At 57.2% G+C, this 16,065-nt stretch overlaps 1 protein-coding gene and 1 non-coding gene across 2 annotated transcripts; one reads left to right on the top strand and one right to left on the bottom strand.

Moving 5' to 3' along the window:
• Window positions 1-239: 239 nt before the first annotated feature.
• Window positions 240-329, bottom strand: TRNAR-UCU (transfer RNA arginine (anticodon UCU)). The gene is given in 2 exon segments: window positions 240-275; window positions 293-329. It is a non-coding gene; the product is annotated as a tRNA-Arg (tRNA).
• A 138-nt stretch (window positions 330-467) lies between these two features.
• On the top strand, window positions 468-10,776 carry SLC27A4 (solute carrier family 27 member 4). The gene is made up of 13 exons (XM_075055245.1): window positions 468-579; window positions 3,297-3,463; window positions 4,136-4,530; window positions 5,190-5,348; window positions 5,720-5,789; window positions 5,899-5,990; window positions 6,506-6,615; window positions 7,044-7,253; window positions 7,505-7,631; window positions 7,813-7,950; window positions 8,110-8,274; window positions 8,689-8,835; window positions 9,087-10,776. The coding sequence occupies exons 2-13, from the start codon at window positions 3,303-3,305 to the stop codon at window positions 9,242-9,244; spliced, it is 1,932 nt and encodes a 643-aa protein (XP_074911346.1). The 5' UTR covers window positions 468-579; window positions 3,297-3,302; the 3' UTR covers window positions 9,245-10,776.
• The last annotated feature ends 5,289 nt before the right edge of the window (window positions 10,777-16,065 follow it).

Genomic DNA, 16,065 nt, shown 5'->3' with positions numbered 1-16,065 from the left:
ACACTTATTAATCTCCGGGAAGGCCGTGTCCTGGAGCTCCTCTCCCTGCCTGGGTCTGTCCCCTCACCCCCGGTACCCGGGCCGCCCCTCGCCCCGCTCCGAAAACGGGGCTCCCCGCAGACTACCAAGGGCAGACGGGCTCCTGCGCGGCGGCAGCGGCCGGGGGCGGCGGCGGCTCCCCCGGCCCGTTGACGGTCGCGGAACCCCGAGAACGATCGCCGCGCCCCGGCGGCAAAATGCGACTCTGGTGGGACTCGAACCCACAACCTTTGAATGACTCCCGTCACCACGCTAGAAGTCCAATGCGCTATCCATTGCGCCACAGAGCCCTCGCTCTCCCGCGCCGCCCTCACCGCCTCTTCCCGCCGCGCCGCCCCGCGCCCCGCCCCGCGCCCCGCCGTTGCCCGGGACCGCACCCGCCGCCGCGGGGCCGGACCGGTGGCGCCGGGCGGGACTACAACTCCCGGCGGGCCGCGCTGCGCGCCCCGCCCCGCTCCGTGCCGCAGCGGCGGGCGGGCCCCGCTCCCGGTCCTGCTCCCGGTGCAGGTGGCCGGGCCGCAGCGGACGCCCCGGAGCCCGGTAAGAGCGCGGCACCGTTTTTCTCTTCCGTGACCTCCCGGCGCCGCTCTGCTCCGCCGCGGCGGTCACGCTGCCTCCCCGCGGGCAGCCGGGCGGAGCCGCCGCGGCCCACGGTCTCCTCATGAGTCGTCCGCGGCCCTGCGGGCGGTACAGGGACCCCTCGGCCCCCCGGTCTCCTCATGAGGTACCGGCTCCCCTCAGCCGCTCCGTCTCTTCAGGAGGCGCTGGGGCCCTGCGGGCGGTACCGGGGCCCCGCAGCCGCCCGGTCTCCTCATGAGGCGCCGCGGCCCTTCCCCTCAGTGGGCTGCGGGGCTCCTCCCGCGGATACCAGCTCTTCCCGGGCAGTTCCGGGGCCTGGCTGGGGTTGGGGAAGGAGGGTCCCGGCTGCAGCCCCGGTGAGAGGCCCTCATGGGCCTCCTGGTTCTTCTAACCCCGTCAGAGAGAACAGGGGCTGAGCTCCTCGCCCTCCCTGCTGGGGGTGAGCGTACCAGCCCCGGGGAAGGACAGGGAGGGTAAAATGGGGGAACCCTGTTTCATCCTCCCCATCCTTCCCCGGGGCCGGTGGGCTCATCCCCTTCACCCTGCCCTGGGGCAAGTGGGGGGACAGGTGCCTCCCCAGCTGCTTATGCTGGAGAGATGCCTCTGGGGGTCTCTCAGCCCCTGAAGCTTGACCATTAGCGCTGGGGCTTCTTGGAGCCCCGTTGCCTGCCTGTTGTCCCCCCTGTGACCAGCTTCCCAGGCTCTCCTTGGGTCTCTGTGCCTCCAGGTGATGGATCCCTGCGGTTTGCCTTCATGCCCGCTGGCTGTGGAGCTACAGGCAGGTCTTAATTTTCTCTGTGCTGATGCAGCTAGACAAGACCTGAATCCTTAACGGCAGGGCTGGAGGTCTCTGGCAGTAATGCACCGGTTATCTCTCAGTTATGCACCGGTTCTCTCTCAGCGGGAGGCACGGAGGCACCAGGCATGCCAGTATCAGGCAGAGATGCAGTGTGAGACAGAGATGCAAGCAGAGGATAACGAGGGCCTGTCTGGGCCCGTCTTGCCTTCAAGTGGGAGATTAAGCACCTTGCTGCCCACACAGAGTGTGGCTCCCCCACCACTGGCTCTCCATGTCTGTCTGTTTCATGTGAGCATGTAACGAAGGGCCCAGGTCTTGGCCAAGACATAGTAGTTTGATGGTGATCTAAGAGTTTCCCTGTTTAGCTGCAGAGAGAGGCTCCTAGGCAAAAATGCAGTGAGTCCTGCCCTGCTAAAAGGCCGGTGGACTGTGTTGTGGGACCTCAGGCCTGGGAGGTGTTTGGTGGAGAGAGCTCAGAGGCTGCTGGCATGAGGAGGGTTCTCTGGGCAGGGACTGCAAACTGGAGGATGTCTCCAGGCCTCCACCCAGGAGCAGCACCTTGCACTCTGGTGCATCCCTCCCTGCTGCTGATAGCACGGCTCAGAGGTGAGACAGCCTGCGTGACATGCCAGGGCACGGTGACCACGTGGCACTGCCTTGGCTCCCACCCTGCCAATATCTCTTGCCAAATCCACAGAGGCTCCCCGGACCTGGGGGAACTGCACAGAGCAGAGGGAAAGCCACAAGTGTGGCTCCTGGCCCTGCCGGTTGTGGCAGAGCCCACTCAGGGCTGCCAGCTTCAGAGCAGTGAATCCCCCTTCAAGAGGGAAAAGGAAATTGTGTGTTTCCTTCCTGTTTGGCCTGCATCCATGCCACGAAGGACCAGTTTTATCTAGGAGCCCTCAAGCTGTGAGGGTCATATTGCTGTCACTTTCCTCTGCCCAGCGCTGTCACCTGAAAAGAGCCTGTGCTCGATCGCAGTCTCCTGTGAGTCTCAGAGCCACATCTGGGGTGTGTGGGGACAGAGGTGCTTTTTGGGGGATACCAGAGACTGAGTCACTGTCCACAGGTCATGGGGCGGGGGGTCTGGCAGCAGACAGCAACAGCCCTTGTTTTGACCACTCCAGCCTGGCCAGGGCACGCCTGCGCCTGCCTCATCCCTGACCAGGTCTGGCAGCGTCTCCTGCAGAGCCAGGCCAGGAAACTGCCCACCGACACGAGGGTTTGCAAACAGGAGCAGAGCTCAAAGGACTGGGTTTCCTGTCCCTGTTCCTGTCTGAGCTGTGTCAGGGAGTGTGTGAAGCTGTGCTCTCCCACCAGCCGTGCTGGCTGTCCTGAAGCCAGGCATGCAGGAGAACTGATGCTGCGGGCCTGGGAGACCTGGGTTATGGGGACAGAGGGATCCCTGGAGTAGGGAAGAATTTGGAGCTGGGCTTTGCCAGGCTGGGAGTGAGGGGCTGAGCCAGCCCTGCCTGGCATCACCCTCGTGCCTGCCAAACATCTGTACGGGGTCTCCTGCCAGGACTCCGCTCCCACATCCATGAAGTGACTTAATCCTGCATCTTGCACTGCTGTGGCACGGCCGTGCCCCTGGCTGGTGTGCAGGATGTGGCTCCCCAGGTGGGAATGGCTGGGCTCTCAGCTGGCACTATGCAGTGCCATACTAGTGGCTTAATTGGAGGCCATCTCAAAGGTCTGGTGAAGTTACATCTGTGGGAGCTCTGGGCTGCTGGGTTACAGCCTCACTGCCAGGAGGAGTGATGACTCAGGGACCTCATCCAGGAAGTTGGGGGCTGCTAACGCAACCCCTGCCCATGGGTTCATTATCGCCAAGTCCAATGTGCATGGGTTGATGACCGTGGTTTCTCTCTCTCCGCAGGCCACGATGCTGCGTCTGGCTGCTTTTGCAGCGCTGCTGCTGTTCTTCAGGGTCAGTCTGGAACTGTCCTGGATCCAGGCCATCCCTGCTCTCTTCATCTTCTACCTGGGATCTGGTGGATGGGACTTCTTCCTCATATTCATCAAGACAATACGAAGGGATGTCACGTAGGTGTCCTGGCTGGGATTGTCCAACCATCCACCCTCCCCCTGGCCCACTGCTCTGCTCTGGCATATGTGCGAGCACAGCCCCCAGCTCCTTGCACAGCCCTGGGTTTCTGCTGGCACCTGGCCCAGCTGGAAGGAGATCTCCCTCTGCCGCACCCAGGCGGCTCCAAACTCTCGGGCAAAGTTTTCACAGGAAAGATAGATTTCAGCTGAGCTCTGAAGTCTAGTTACTGTCCTTGTACTTCACACTGTCCCTAAAACTGCTGGCATGGCACCAGGTGCCTGTGCAGGGTCACTTCTGAGTTGGTACCAGGCTGTGCCAGCTCCTGGTAAGGATTTGTGAGGAGGGAGCGGTGGCACCTCTTGGAGAGCTCCTGAGGCTCAAAGATGCCCCTTTCGATCGGGGACATTCCTGTCTGCAGCCTTCCAAAATACATCTCTCCCTGTCCTCCATCAGTTCCTCACTATAAGCATCTTTGCAGATGAGCTCTGCCTATGTCCACACAGCTCAGGGGAGCACCCAGAGCTGCTGCTGACCTAGAGTAGGGCCTGGAGCAGTGCTGGGCTATTGCAGCTCCTAGGAAGGTCGTTGTGCTGTGCTGGCTTTGCTGGAGGAAGTGCTTTTACAGGGGTCACTGAGTAGCTGCCTTCTTGCTCCCCTTCCTTTGGCAGCACGGGGCTGGTCCTGTTGCGGGTGAAATGGCAGGTATGGAGGCATGTGAGGGAGAAGAACACAATCGCCAAGATCTTCCAGAAAACCGTGAACAAGTATCCAGAGAAGACAGCGCTGATCTTCCAAGGCACAGGCGAGAGCTGGACCTTCCGGCAGCTGGATGAGTACTCCAACCGGGTGGCCAATTTTTTCCATGGCCAAGGCTTCCGCTCTGGTGATGTGGTGGCTCTTTTCATGGAGTCACGCAATCAGTACGTGGGGCTGTGGCTTGGCTTGGCCAAGATTGGGGTGGAGACCGCCCTCGTGAATTCCCACCTGCGCATGGAGGCCTTGCTGCACTGCATCACAATCTCCAACTCCAAGGCTGTGGTTTTTGGTGTGGAGATGATGGAAGGTGAGGGGCAGGCAGACACATCAGGGGTGCTCTGAACTCAGGGAGGGGCATGTCAATGGATTTAGTGCTACTCTCCTGCCCACCACAGAGCAGGGATCTGGAAAAGAGGGGACATTTGGAATGGGATCTGGTTTTTTTTCTTGTTGGTCCCTTTGGCCACTAGGCAGGATCTGGTACTGGACAGGATCTGGAGTTCAGTGCTGTCTGTCTCCCAAGCAGACCAGCCTGGGTGTCCTTGTGCCTCTTGAGTCCATACCTTGCATGGAGCACTGGGCTGGGCCAGGTCTCCCCTTGCTCTTCATGGCTGTTAGCCACATCCCTGCAGCACCTCAGCTCCAGCTCCTCATGTGTTTCAGCCCACGCCTCTGAGATTGACAGTGTCAACAGACCTCTTGGCACCAACAAGGTTTTGGCTGGGGAGAGGTGGAGAACAGGATCTTCTGGTCCCTGAAGAGGCCTGGGCTGTGGCCCCAGCATCTGTTAATCATAGGAATGACATCCACATGGGATGGTTGTCAGCCCTTTGGGGACTCTGCCGAGCACAGCGAGTGAACTGTTACCTGGGGCAGTGTCTCCCTGAGACTGTCTGGGAGGGCAAGGGGTCTCTGTGCTGTATCTACCCTGCGGTCTTTCTCCATCTCCCCTCTTTACTTTCTCAGCAATTCAGGAAGTGCAGCCCTCCCTGCAGAAATCTATCGATCTCTTCTGGTCCGGGGAAGGAAGCCCCGAGTCCACGCTTCCTGGTGCAAAACACCTGGACCCCCTCCTGCAGATGGCCCAGCGGCACCAGCCACCCCCCCCTGATAAGGGCTTTCTTGGTACGTGGTCAACTCTTGGGGGCCAAACTCATGGTGGTATTTTCATGGATCAGCTGGTTACAACACCGGCAAGAACATCTGCTCAGGATGCCGATGGCAGACGTCTGCAGCAGGGCCTGGGGTGTTTGGGATGGGTATGACTCTGGTGTCTGAAGGCCAGCCCTGTGTGGAGCAGTATCCTGTCATGCCCTCCATGTGTCCAACAGACCTGATCTGCCCGGTGTGAACCCAGCATGTTCTTGGTGCTGTCACATAACAAAGTTTTGGCTCAGCTGGCACGAGCAGAGTGTATAAATTTGAATTGACCCCCTTTCCCGATTCAGCCAGCTCCTAGATTGGGTATGTGACCTTGTCTCCTCATTGCTCTCCAGATAAACTCTTCTACATTTACACCTCTGGCACGACGGGGCTGCCCAAGGCTGCCATTGTGGTGAACTGCCGGTAAGGCCATGGGCAGGGGCTCGGGGGAGGACGGGGCTGAGCTCTGCCCTGTCCTACCACAGTGCCTCCGGCTCTGCTGCTGACATGCCTCTTGACCCTCCTGCCCCAGGTACTTCCGCATGTGCAGCTTAGTTTTTTACGGTTTTCGCATGAGACCTGACGATGTGGTGTATGACTGCCTCCCGCTCTACCACGCTGCAGGTAATGTGTGCCATATGGAGCCCTGCATGCCAGGACTGTCTCTTCCCCTCCTGAGCCCAGGGCTCAGGCTGGTGTAGCAATGATCTCCATGTCGAGGGGGAGCTGACTGCTGCTGGCAGCGTCTGACCGAGGCTTTCCGCTTTTTCCCTGGGAGCCAAGAATTGATCTGGCTGACCTTTGGAGCGGGGAGTGGGGGTGTTATCCCAGCTCCTAGCCTGGCTTTGGAATAGCTGCTCCTTATTGCTGCTCCCCATGGAAAGTCAGGGGGAAGGGGAAGTGGTACCCGTCTGACTGGCTGAGATGTGCTGGGATGTCTAGGTGCAGAGTGCTGCCCCAGATCTTGCTGCCATGCGTCTCCTCCCTAGTGCCTGTGGTCCTGGGGCCTTTGGCCAGGTGAACACCCATCTGTTGTGAGCCAGTGCGTGGTATCCACCTTGCCCTGCCAGGCCTCTCCCCGAGCTGGCTGGGCTGGAGGTGTCTGGGGACTGAGGGCTCCCCTGGCTGCCTCTCCGCAGGGAACATCGTCGGGGTTGGGCAGTGCCTGCTGCAGGGCATGACGGTTGTCATCCGCAAGAAGTTCTCGGCCTCGCACTTTTGGGAGGACTGCGTGAAATACAACTGCACGGTGAGGCTGTGAGGCAAGGGGCCAGCTGGGAGTGGGGAGCGGAGCCTGGGGATCTGTGCCATGCTGGGGAAAGCCCAGCTGCTAAAAGAGGGGGAGGCCTGGACTGGTTCTGCCTGTCCATCCCAAACCACCTTCCAAGGTGGTGGGGCTGTGTCCTTCCCACCTGGGGTGGTAATTCCATGTGTCCAAGCCCTTCCCATGCTCCAGCATTAGCCAGGAGGTCTTGGATAGGTTTCACAGTCTGGAGGGGAGGGTTAACGAGGGAACAGCAGGCACTGGGTGAGCTAGCAGGACTCCTGGGTTTTACTGCGGCCTCTTTAGGGGACTTCGGGCATGTTGTGCCGTTTCTGCCTGTCCTGAAGAAAGTCCAAACAACCTGGGGCCTGGCAGAGGGGTCCTAGTGAGTCTTTCCTCTCCATCCCTCCCAGATTGTACAGTACATTGGCGAGATCTGCCGCTACCTGCTGAACCAGCCGTACCAGGAGGTGGAGCGGCAGCACCGGGTGCGCATGGCGCTGGGCAACGGGCTGCGTGCCTCCATCTGGCGGGAGTTTATGGCCCGCTTCGGCATCGCCCAGGTGGCTGAGTTCTACGGGGCCACTGAATGCAACTGCAGCCTGGGAAACTTTGATAACAATGTAAGGCCCCACCATCCTCCCTATGTTCCAGAGGGTGCCTGCTGGCCTGGGCAGGGTTGGAAACCCAGATGGGCTGTTTGCTCCTGGTTTCTTGCTTCAAGAGGCTTGGCGTGGGTTGCCATCCATCTGGAGGGGTTTTGGTTGTTGTTGTGCGGTGCCAGCTCTGTGGTATCCTCAATGCTCATGAGCAGTGGGCTCGGGGCAGGAGAGGTGTCCCTGCTACCCACAGCTCTGAGCTCTTCCTGTTCTAGGTTGGGTCATGTGGCTTCAACAGCAGGATCCTACCAGGTGTGTACCCCATCGGCTTGGTGAAGGTGGATGAAGACACCATGGAGCTGATCCGGGGGCCAGATGGTGTCTGTATCTGCTGCAAACCAGGTGAGGGCAACCACAGGGATAAGTCTCCTTAGCCCTGTGTTGAGTCTTTTCCGATACCTCAAGATAAGTTACCTAGGTTTGAGTCTCTGCTCAGTTAAACCCTGCCAACCCCATTAGACAGCCTTTTTGCTTGGGTGCAGGTGGTTGCTGCTCCCCTTCATCCTCTCTTTTCTCCCTGCAGGGGAGCCAGGGCAACTGGTGGGCCGCATTGTCAAGAGCAACCCCATGCAGCACTTTGATGGCTACCTGAATCAGTCAGCCACCAACAAGAAAATCGCCAGGGATGTGTTTACAAAAGGGGACGCTGCCTATCTCACAGGTGAGACAAGCAGGACCCTTCCATCCACTGAGAGCAGAGAAGGGTACCTGGGTGGGCGTGGAGGCTGTCCCAGGCTAGTGGCACTGCCCTGAGATGTTCTAGGGCAACTCCTAGCCCCGATGACACCTGATTTTTTGCCTGTTCCTCCCTTTCCTGTAGGGGATGTCCTGGTGATGGACAAATATGGCTACATGTACTTCCGGGACCGCACTGGGGACACATTCCGCTGGAAGGGGGAGAACGTCTCTACCACAGAGGTGGAAGGGACACTGAGCCGCATCCTCAACCTGGCGGACGTGGTGGTTTATGGGGTGGAGATCCCAGGTAGCTGAGAGGGAAGAGGACAATCAAGGGAGGCAAGCAGGCCTTTTGGAGGAGGCTGGACCAAGGCTCCCCATGGGCAAGCTGGGAAGAGACCGCTGGGGATGTGCCTAGCAGGAACCAGAGGGTTCCTTCTCTTTCTCAAGCTTTGGTCTGATTCTGGCTGGTTTGGAAGGACCCTGTGTCCTTTCTGGACAGGCTGCAAGTGCATCCTCTGGGAGGAGGTGATCGTGACCGCAGGGTGTCGCTGGCAGCCTTAGCCGCAGGGTGGTGACACAGCCAGTGACACAGCTGGACGTGCCAGCGCTTCAGTACAAAGCAGAGTCTGTGCCAGAGGCCTTGCTGGTGTGGGGCAGAGGGAGATGATGCTACAGGGACAGTGCGTCTGAGTGCTCTCCCTTCTTCTCTGCCTCTTAGGGATTGAAGGGAAGGCAGGAATGGCAGCCATCGCTGACCCAGAGAACTCCTGTGACCTAGAAGGCTTTGCCAGCGAGCTGAAAAAAGCCTTGCCACTGTACGCGCGTCCTGTCTTCCTGCGGTTCCTGCACGAAGTCTCCAAGACAAGTGAGCCACAGCATGCGCACTCACACTGGACTCAGAGCTGGGGGGAGCCTGAGGGGGAAAACGTGGTTATGGAGACCACTCTGTGGTAGGGTCAGGATGGAGCTCCTCTGCCCCATAGAGCCCCTAGCAAGTTCCTCTGGTGGTTTGGAGGTGTGGGGGTGCAAGGCTGGGTCTGGGGCGGCACAGGTGCAGTGGGGATGGGAGCGTGTGCAGTCAGTGACCACTCATTCCTCCTCCTCTCCCTGCTCTAGGCACTTACAAGTTCCAGAAGATGGAGCTGCGGAAACAGGGTTTCGACCCCGCGCTGGTGAAGGATAGGTTGTACTTCCTGGACTCCAGGCAAGGCCGTTACCTGCCACTGGACCAGGCAGTGTTTGACAGGATCCAATCGGGACAGCAGAAGCTGTAACCAGTGGGGCTCAAATAAGGCATCTCCCCAAATCCTGTTGGGGAGGGGGGGGCAAGGCAGGCACTGGGGAAGAAAAGGTTCAAGGAGTGATATAAAGGCACACTAGAGATTTTATTTGACAAGTTTGATAATGGTTGATAATGGTTTGGGGGGAATGCAGGGGGGACTGAGGGGAGGGGGATGGTTACATACCAAAGCATAGACTCATTATGGCTTTATTTTCTACTTGGTACAGCGGTGGTGGTCCTGTGCCATGGGAGGGGCAGGGCCCTGGCCAGTTGAGGAGGGGTGGGGTGCCCCTGCCATTCCACTTTGCTTTTCCTGTATTTCCCTCCCTTTTCCTGCCTGCAGCAACCCTTCCTTGTGAAGGCCATGAAGGGACCAGTGCTGGGCTCTTTCCCCACTCCTCCAAGCAGCCAGCTCCTCCTTGGCACAGGGCGCCCGCTGGCAGAGGGAAGCTGGGTGCCAGGCGCAACCCCTGCCCCCTGCGTGGCCCCACTGGTGTTTCTGCTGTGAATCAGGGGAGCAGGATAGTGCCAGGGTCAGGAGAGGGACAGGGATGTGTTTCTGCCTTGCTCTCTCCTGGGGATGACATTTCTTTTTTCACAATCACACGCACATTATATTATATTATATATATATATTATACACGCTGACTTTTTTTTTTTTTCCCAATCTTAATTTATTGTCTGTACTTTTGAATGTGTCCCGGGTTTGTGCAGTAGGTGGAGGGATAGCCCAGACCTGTCCTCTCCTGGAGAGCCCTTTTCTCTCACAGGGAGACGGGATGCTCCTCTGGGACTGATTCTCCTCTTCCAGTGTGAGTGCAGCTGTGTATGTCCATGTGGCCTTGCTCCATGGTGAAGGACATGAGCGAACCCCACTATCTTGTGGACACTTCTCTGGGTCTCTTACTTCTACCTTTTGTGGATGCAGCCTTTTTTTGTGCACCTTCCTTGCAGAAAGCAGGTGGGAGAGTGGGCCTGGTTTGCCTTTGCTTAGACGTACTCAGCACTACGGAGCAGCTCTCGGGGCTTTCCTGCTGTGATGTCTGTGCCCTGAATGCAGGAGGCAGCTTGCCTAGGGGAGAGGAAGTCTTCAGGAGGGTGGTCTCTGTGAGAGCCTGACTTCACATGCTCTGCATCCCTTCCCGCAAGAGCCCTCCCTGCCTCCACCACAGGAGACAGACCCCGAACTGAAATGTCCATGTTAAACACCTGACTTGCGCTATGTAAATTCCCCACGTTGTGTCTGACGTGAAACAGCCTTAGCAGCGATGTCCGATTCCAGTCCTTGGAGACCACGCAGAAACATCTGTTCCAGAGAAAACTCTTGGTTGGGGTTTCTTCTTATTCTTTTTTTTTTTTTTTTTTTATGATTTGTTTTCATGCTTTTAGCAGGGTTACTCCTTAAAATGACGTCTGTCTTTTGTGAGGGCAGGGTGTGTCTGCTCTTCTAGCTGTGCTTCCACACCAGCATACCTGCCTGCCCCAGTCTGTCCTGTCCTCATGATTAAATGCGAGTATGGGCTACGCTGGAGTTTCCTATCTCGTCCTTGTCCAGTCCTGCTGTGTGTGGGGAGGCAAGGGACTGCTGGTTTGGGAACTGGGAACTGCCACTCCAGAGCATGACCTCCCTGTGCGGTCTTTAGCTCGCCTCGGAGCAGGGGGAAGCAGTCCTCTTGCTGCTGGGTTTGATGCCTGTGTGAAAACAACCTATTGATGAGATCCTCCCCAGACCACTCCACCGACTCCCCACTCCCCCTTTCTCCTGGTCTTGTTCTCAGCGTTGCCATCCCAGTTTGTCCTGGCCCAGTTCTTCTGGTTTACCCGGGCATGTCTGGCTCCTCTGCCCCTCTCCTGTTCCCTCTTTCCTCTTCTGCTGCTTCGCTCAATATTTGGCCACATTCAACCTCCCAGCTCCTTTCTGCCTCTGTGGATAAGTTTTTTGGTACCCATTCCCCTTCCCTTACTGCCAGAACCATCTTTTAGACCCTCTGCATCCAACCCTGGGGACAGGAGAAACTGGCTCCTTCATGGTACACGGGTACCAGGGAGAAATGTCTTGCATGAGCCTGGGTGAAGTGTGTTGCCTGGTGAGACACACCATGGGAAAAGTGCTGGAAATTTGCATCCATTATATACCAGATGCAGCGGTTGGCATGTTCAAATTGATGGCTTCTCCAGCATCTTGTAAGCTAAAAGCTTTAATTTTAGTTTTTCAGTCCCTTGGACACAGTGACCCTGGGGCAGGCCCAGCTTGGAGCCAGGTGAGGATGGGGGGTGGCAGAGCAGCATGGTCCAACACTGCCCCTGGAAGGGTGCAGCTCCTGGGACAGCCTCTGTCCCAAAGCAGCCCCCCAGCTCAGTGGAAAACAGGCCTCATCCCCACAGCCCTGCAGTGCCTGTGGGGTTCAGCCTTCGAACGAGGTGGCTTTGCCTGCGGGGGGGTCCCCTGGCCTCGGGGGGCCGGTGCAGGCTGTGCAGTGATGGCTGCTGCCTCTCTGCGGGTGCTCCGGTCCCACTTTCGGACGCTGTTCCTCTCGCAGCCGCCGGTGGAGGGCGGGCTGGGCTCGGCAAACGTCTCCTCTTAGGGGGGACAGCTTTAGGGGCTCCCCTGGGGTCTCACGCCCCCCCCAGGGGGTTCAGACCCTTGGGAAGCGGAGGGAGGGGAGCACAGGGCGCTGGGAGCAGGGAGAAGGTAACCCAGGCAGGGGACAGGTCAGACCCTGTCTGAGGTGGAGAAGATGTTTCGGGTACAGTCTAGCATGAGGCCAGCGGCAATCCCAGGCGCTGGCATTCCCCTCCACTCGGGCTCCTGACCGGAGTCTGTGCCTGGCGGAGACTTCGAGGTCACCTCGTTGTGCCAGGCAGGTGGTGGGCAGTGACCCGAATTGCCTGGCCTCACCCAGCCCTCTGCTAAGGGTGAAAACTTGCCCTCCCCGAAGTCAGTCCTGGGGGTCGTTGTCTGGAGATGGATGGTTTGAAGAAGTACAGGAGGATGTGGGAGCGTGCTCTCCCTTCCTGGAAGAAATGGCCGTGCTGCCCTGCACACAAAGCTGCTCTGAAGGAAGAGGGGCCGCAGGGCAAGGCTCAGCGCTGTGTTCCTGTCTGAGAGCATGTTAGGTTAAAAAAGCCAAGCAAATCCGGCATTCAGGGCACTGCCTGTTAAACACAGATGCAAATAGCTTTGGAGGCTTATGGAAGTATGGCTGTTATTTATTTGCAAGTAAGCCCATCCAAGTGGAGACTGGCCTGTATTGTTGGGTTTTGGAGATGGATGGGGATTATAGGCACAGCTGAGGCCCATGCAAGGAGCAGGATTTAGCCCTTGCTGGTGCTGACACAACCGAGGGGCTGGGACCTGACCGAAGCATAGCAGGGAGCTCACCCCGAGCCCCACATTCCCGGCCAGCTGCAAGTGGGATGAAGGTTGTAGTTGCAGGGTGCAGGCAAGAGAAGCAGTACAGGCCCCCCAGAGGTGAGAGCTCCTGTTCCGGGGAGATGGAGATGCTGAATGACTGAGAAACAGCTCAGCAAACTGCACCGGGGGCACTGATACACAGGCCTTCGATAGGGGAGACCCGCAGAGCTCAGCAGTACCGACGGAGCACGATGCTGTGCCAGAGAGCTGGGGCGTGCACGTACCACATACGCACGCCTCTGTGCCGGATTTCCCAGGAAGAGGGGAGCCCCATGAAGGTGTGTTTGTAGCTGTGAGTTATGCTGTAAGGAGCCGCCCTGCCTGGGGATGCTGATGGCAATGTGGCGTTGGGGGGGTTAAAACTAGCAGCTCTGGTCCCCACTGGAGATCTGGTGGCTCATATTTGCACTGTTTGTCCTTACTGAGGAGGGTTGTGTCGCACTTGGCAATGCTTCAAGACTCCCTGCAAAACCCAGCTACACCAGTTAGAGTTTTTCTGTTGGCTGTCAGCTTTGGGTTGAAATCCTGGGCCCTTTTTAAAGTCCCAGCTCCTCTGGAAAAATGAAGACTAGGTACAAGTGTCTCTGAAGCTCTCAGCCCAGGAATACAAGTGCAAGTGCGGTACTGAGCCCGGGATCAATGCTGGGACAAAGCACTTCCAGCAGAGAGGTGTTTGGAAAGAAGCAGCCAGTGCTTAATCATAGTCTGATTTTTTTTAATTTCTTTTTATTTGTGCGATTTTAAGGAAGACGCTAATTGAATCCTCTTTCTATGATTAGAGACACCTTGCAAGACTTATCTCACTCCTTTGATCAATACGCTAGTCTGGCTCAACAGCTGGGTATAGATAAAAGTACTATATATAAAGTATGAGGTATTATTCTTTTTTAATTAAAATACTTAAAAGCTGTTTGCGTGAGGTTAAGAAAACATTAAAATCCTTTCCTGGGTTATTATTAGCCTATTAATTCAAGCAAAGCCAAAGAGCTTTACAAACCAAATGTACTTTTCACCATGGAGATGACTGCTTCTCCCAGACCCTGCATCCTGGACAGTGACAATAACATTAAGAAAAAATAATGCTGCAACTTTCTCTCTGATCATAGTCTTTTTCTAGCTCTAGGTCCAGCTCAGCCAGGCCATGCTTGGTGTGCAAAACTGGACCATATTTTAGCCTAAATGCAGGTGGCAGCTTTGCAAGCTGCTCAGGACCTTTCTGGGTGAAATTAATTTCTGCCGCTGAGAAAGTCTGTGACAGTCTTTAACACTGCATCTCTCCAGCCTCCTCCTGCCACTCTTGGCGTGCTGGAGTCTTCCCAAACAATGACAGCCGCCTGCTCCTCCACACGCTGGCGAGCTAGCTTTGCCTTTAAGCAGCGAGAGGGAAATATTCTGGACTAAAGAAGGGACTATCCTTTGGTGCGCTCTTTAGAAATGGAAATATGCGATTCCCCTGAGTGGTTCCAGTGTAACCACGAGCAGGGCCAGGGACAGCTTCTCCCCCTCCAGTTTGAAGGGGCTGTGTTGCAGGGGATTCCATCAAAATTATGGTCTGCGGAAAGCGCCTGCGTCTTGTCATGCTGCATGCAGACGGAAGGGATGGCAGCTTTCCTCCTTAAAGCAGAAAGGCTTCACTAGGGAAGAAAATGTCTTCAGGGCCATTTGCTACTTCGCTCCTGCACAGCACAGGATGGCCAGGCTGTGCGGCAGGGGGAGGCTTGGGGAGCAGGGGACACGTCCTCCTCCGCTCTTTTTGAGCCTGGCCCGTTTCAGTGGCAAATCCCGCCTTCCAAAATAACCCAGGATTTGACCCTCTTTTCTCCTGGTTGATTAAAAATCCCGCCCATAGGCACAGATGATGCCAGGCCAGGCTCTGGGAGAGCTTTGGGCAGCTGGGGTCATGCAGTACAGGCTGGCAACCCCGGGAATCGCAGGTGATGGCAACTGTCCCAGGCCGGGGCATCCCCCTGCTCGGGAGGGGTGTCGTTGCCCCGATCTCCCCAGATCCCTTGCCAAATGATCCCAGGCTTGTGGATTGGGATACGATCCCTACTATGACGCGTCCCCCTCCTCGGTGTGGCCCTGCCTTCCTCTAGCCCCATCCTCGAGGGTCCTGAGCAGCGGTCCCTGGGGATGCCAGCGTCTCACCAGCCCAAGCAGGAGCTGGGGTCTGATCCTGCCCTGGAGGTGACACCTCCCATGACCCACACAGGGCCCTGCACACCCCCAGCGCTGTGCCAACGGGGCCGAGGAAGCGAGGCCGTCCACGGCCTCCCTCCTCGCCTCCGGCCATCCAAGTGGCCTCCGGCTCGGCCGCAGGAAGAGGCTAACAGTGGCGGTCCAGCCACCTCCTCAGCTTTGAGTATCAGTTTCAGCTGTTCTGAAGGTTAAACGCCTGTTTAGAGCTCCCTATTGAAGGTAGAGCCGGGGGTGCGGTATTGTTCGGACGCCCTCCCGCTTTGTCTGGCCGCTTTCAGGGATGCCCTGAATGGGAAGCGGCCCCCCCAGCCCAGCACCCCGGCAGAAGGGCTCCTGGGGGAGAGGCGCTTCCTCCCGCCCTAATGACATTCAGGCCTCCATCGGTTCAGCTCCCGCTTTCTTTCTGCTGCAGTTTAACCCGGGCACAGAGGCCGGGCTCCATCTTACTGATCTCTGCTTGACACCCAATTACCACATGAATGGGAGAGAAAGGCTGCAAAAGGCTTTAACTCCCACTGACCCTCCTTCCCCTCTGCCTGCTTCCCCCTCTCCCCGTCCTACCCCCTCGCTTTTCTCCGGTGGAGGGAGTTCAAAACTGAGACGGGGAAATCAAACAAAGCCCCGAGTAAGGAAACCCATTGTCGCCGCCTCCGCGATGGCTCCCCTTTCCCCAGCTATTGTTCCCCTTGAAGTTTGACTTGCTGTGTGGAAGGATGCGAGCAGCTGTTTGCGCATTCCCCTGATGTTTTATTGAAAAATAATTGAATCGTCAGTTCGGGGCTCTCTGATAAAATGTTTCCTCGGAGTGCTGGGCCCCACTGTATTTATAAACTACGTTTCCCTGTAAAATGTGATGGCGACCTAAACCGTTTGCTCCAGAATAAACCCTCAGTGGAGGGATGGAGGCATGCCCCTTCTGCACTCAAGGGGAGAGAAAAAAGCGTGCAAACTGCAGGAAAAAAAAAAAAAGCCAGGACTGAGACAAAAGAAATTAAACCCTCTTTATTGCCAGGCTCAATTTCCAACCTGTTCTTTTGTTTTGCATAACCTGGGTGAGCACCACAGCTACCTGGGGACGCCTGGTCCTGCCCAGTGCCGTACCACGGTTGGGACCAAGTAAGGGATCTGCCATGGAAAATTGGGTATAAAAAGAGAAGTTTAGCTTAAGTAAAGCACAGTGACACATCCCTGGGTTTGAA

Source organism: Buteo buteo, chromosome 23 (genome assembly GCF_964188355.1).
Source record: "Buteo buteo chromosome 23, bButBut1.hap1.1, whole genome shotgun sequence".
NCBI classification, from domain to species: domain Eukaryota; kingdom Metazoa; phylum Chordata; class Aves; order Accipitriformes; family Accipitridae; genus Buteo; species Buteo buteo.
Note: the sequence above shows the minus strand (reverse complement) of the source record. Positions and strands in the feature narration are given on the sequence as shown.

Bases quoted from the DNA above. Each gene is read 5' to 3' on its own strand.
- SLC27A4 (XM_075055245.1), top strand. From the start codon at position 3,303: ATGCTGCGTCTGGCTGCTTTTGCAGCGCTGCTGCTGTTCTTCAGGGTC. The intron at 5,349-5,719 runs GTACGTGGTCAA...ATTGCTCTCCAG, and splicing joins CCCTGATAAGGGCTTTCTTG to ATAAACTCTTCTACATTTAC. The intron at 7,951-8,109 runs GTGAGACAAGCA...CCTTTCCTGTAG, and splicing joins GGACGCTGCCTATCTCACAG to GGGATGTCCTGGTGATGGAC.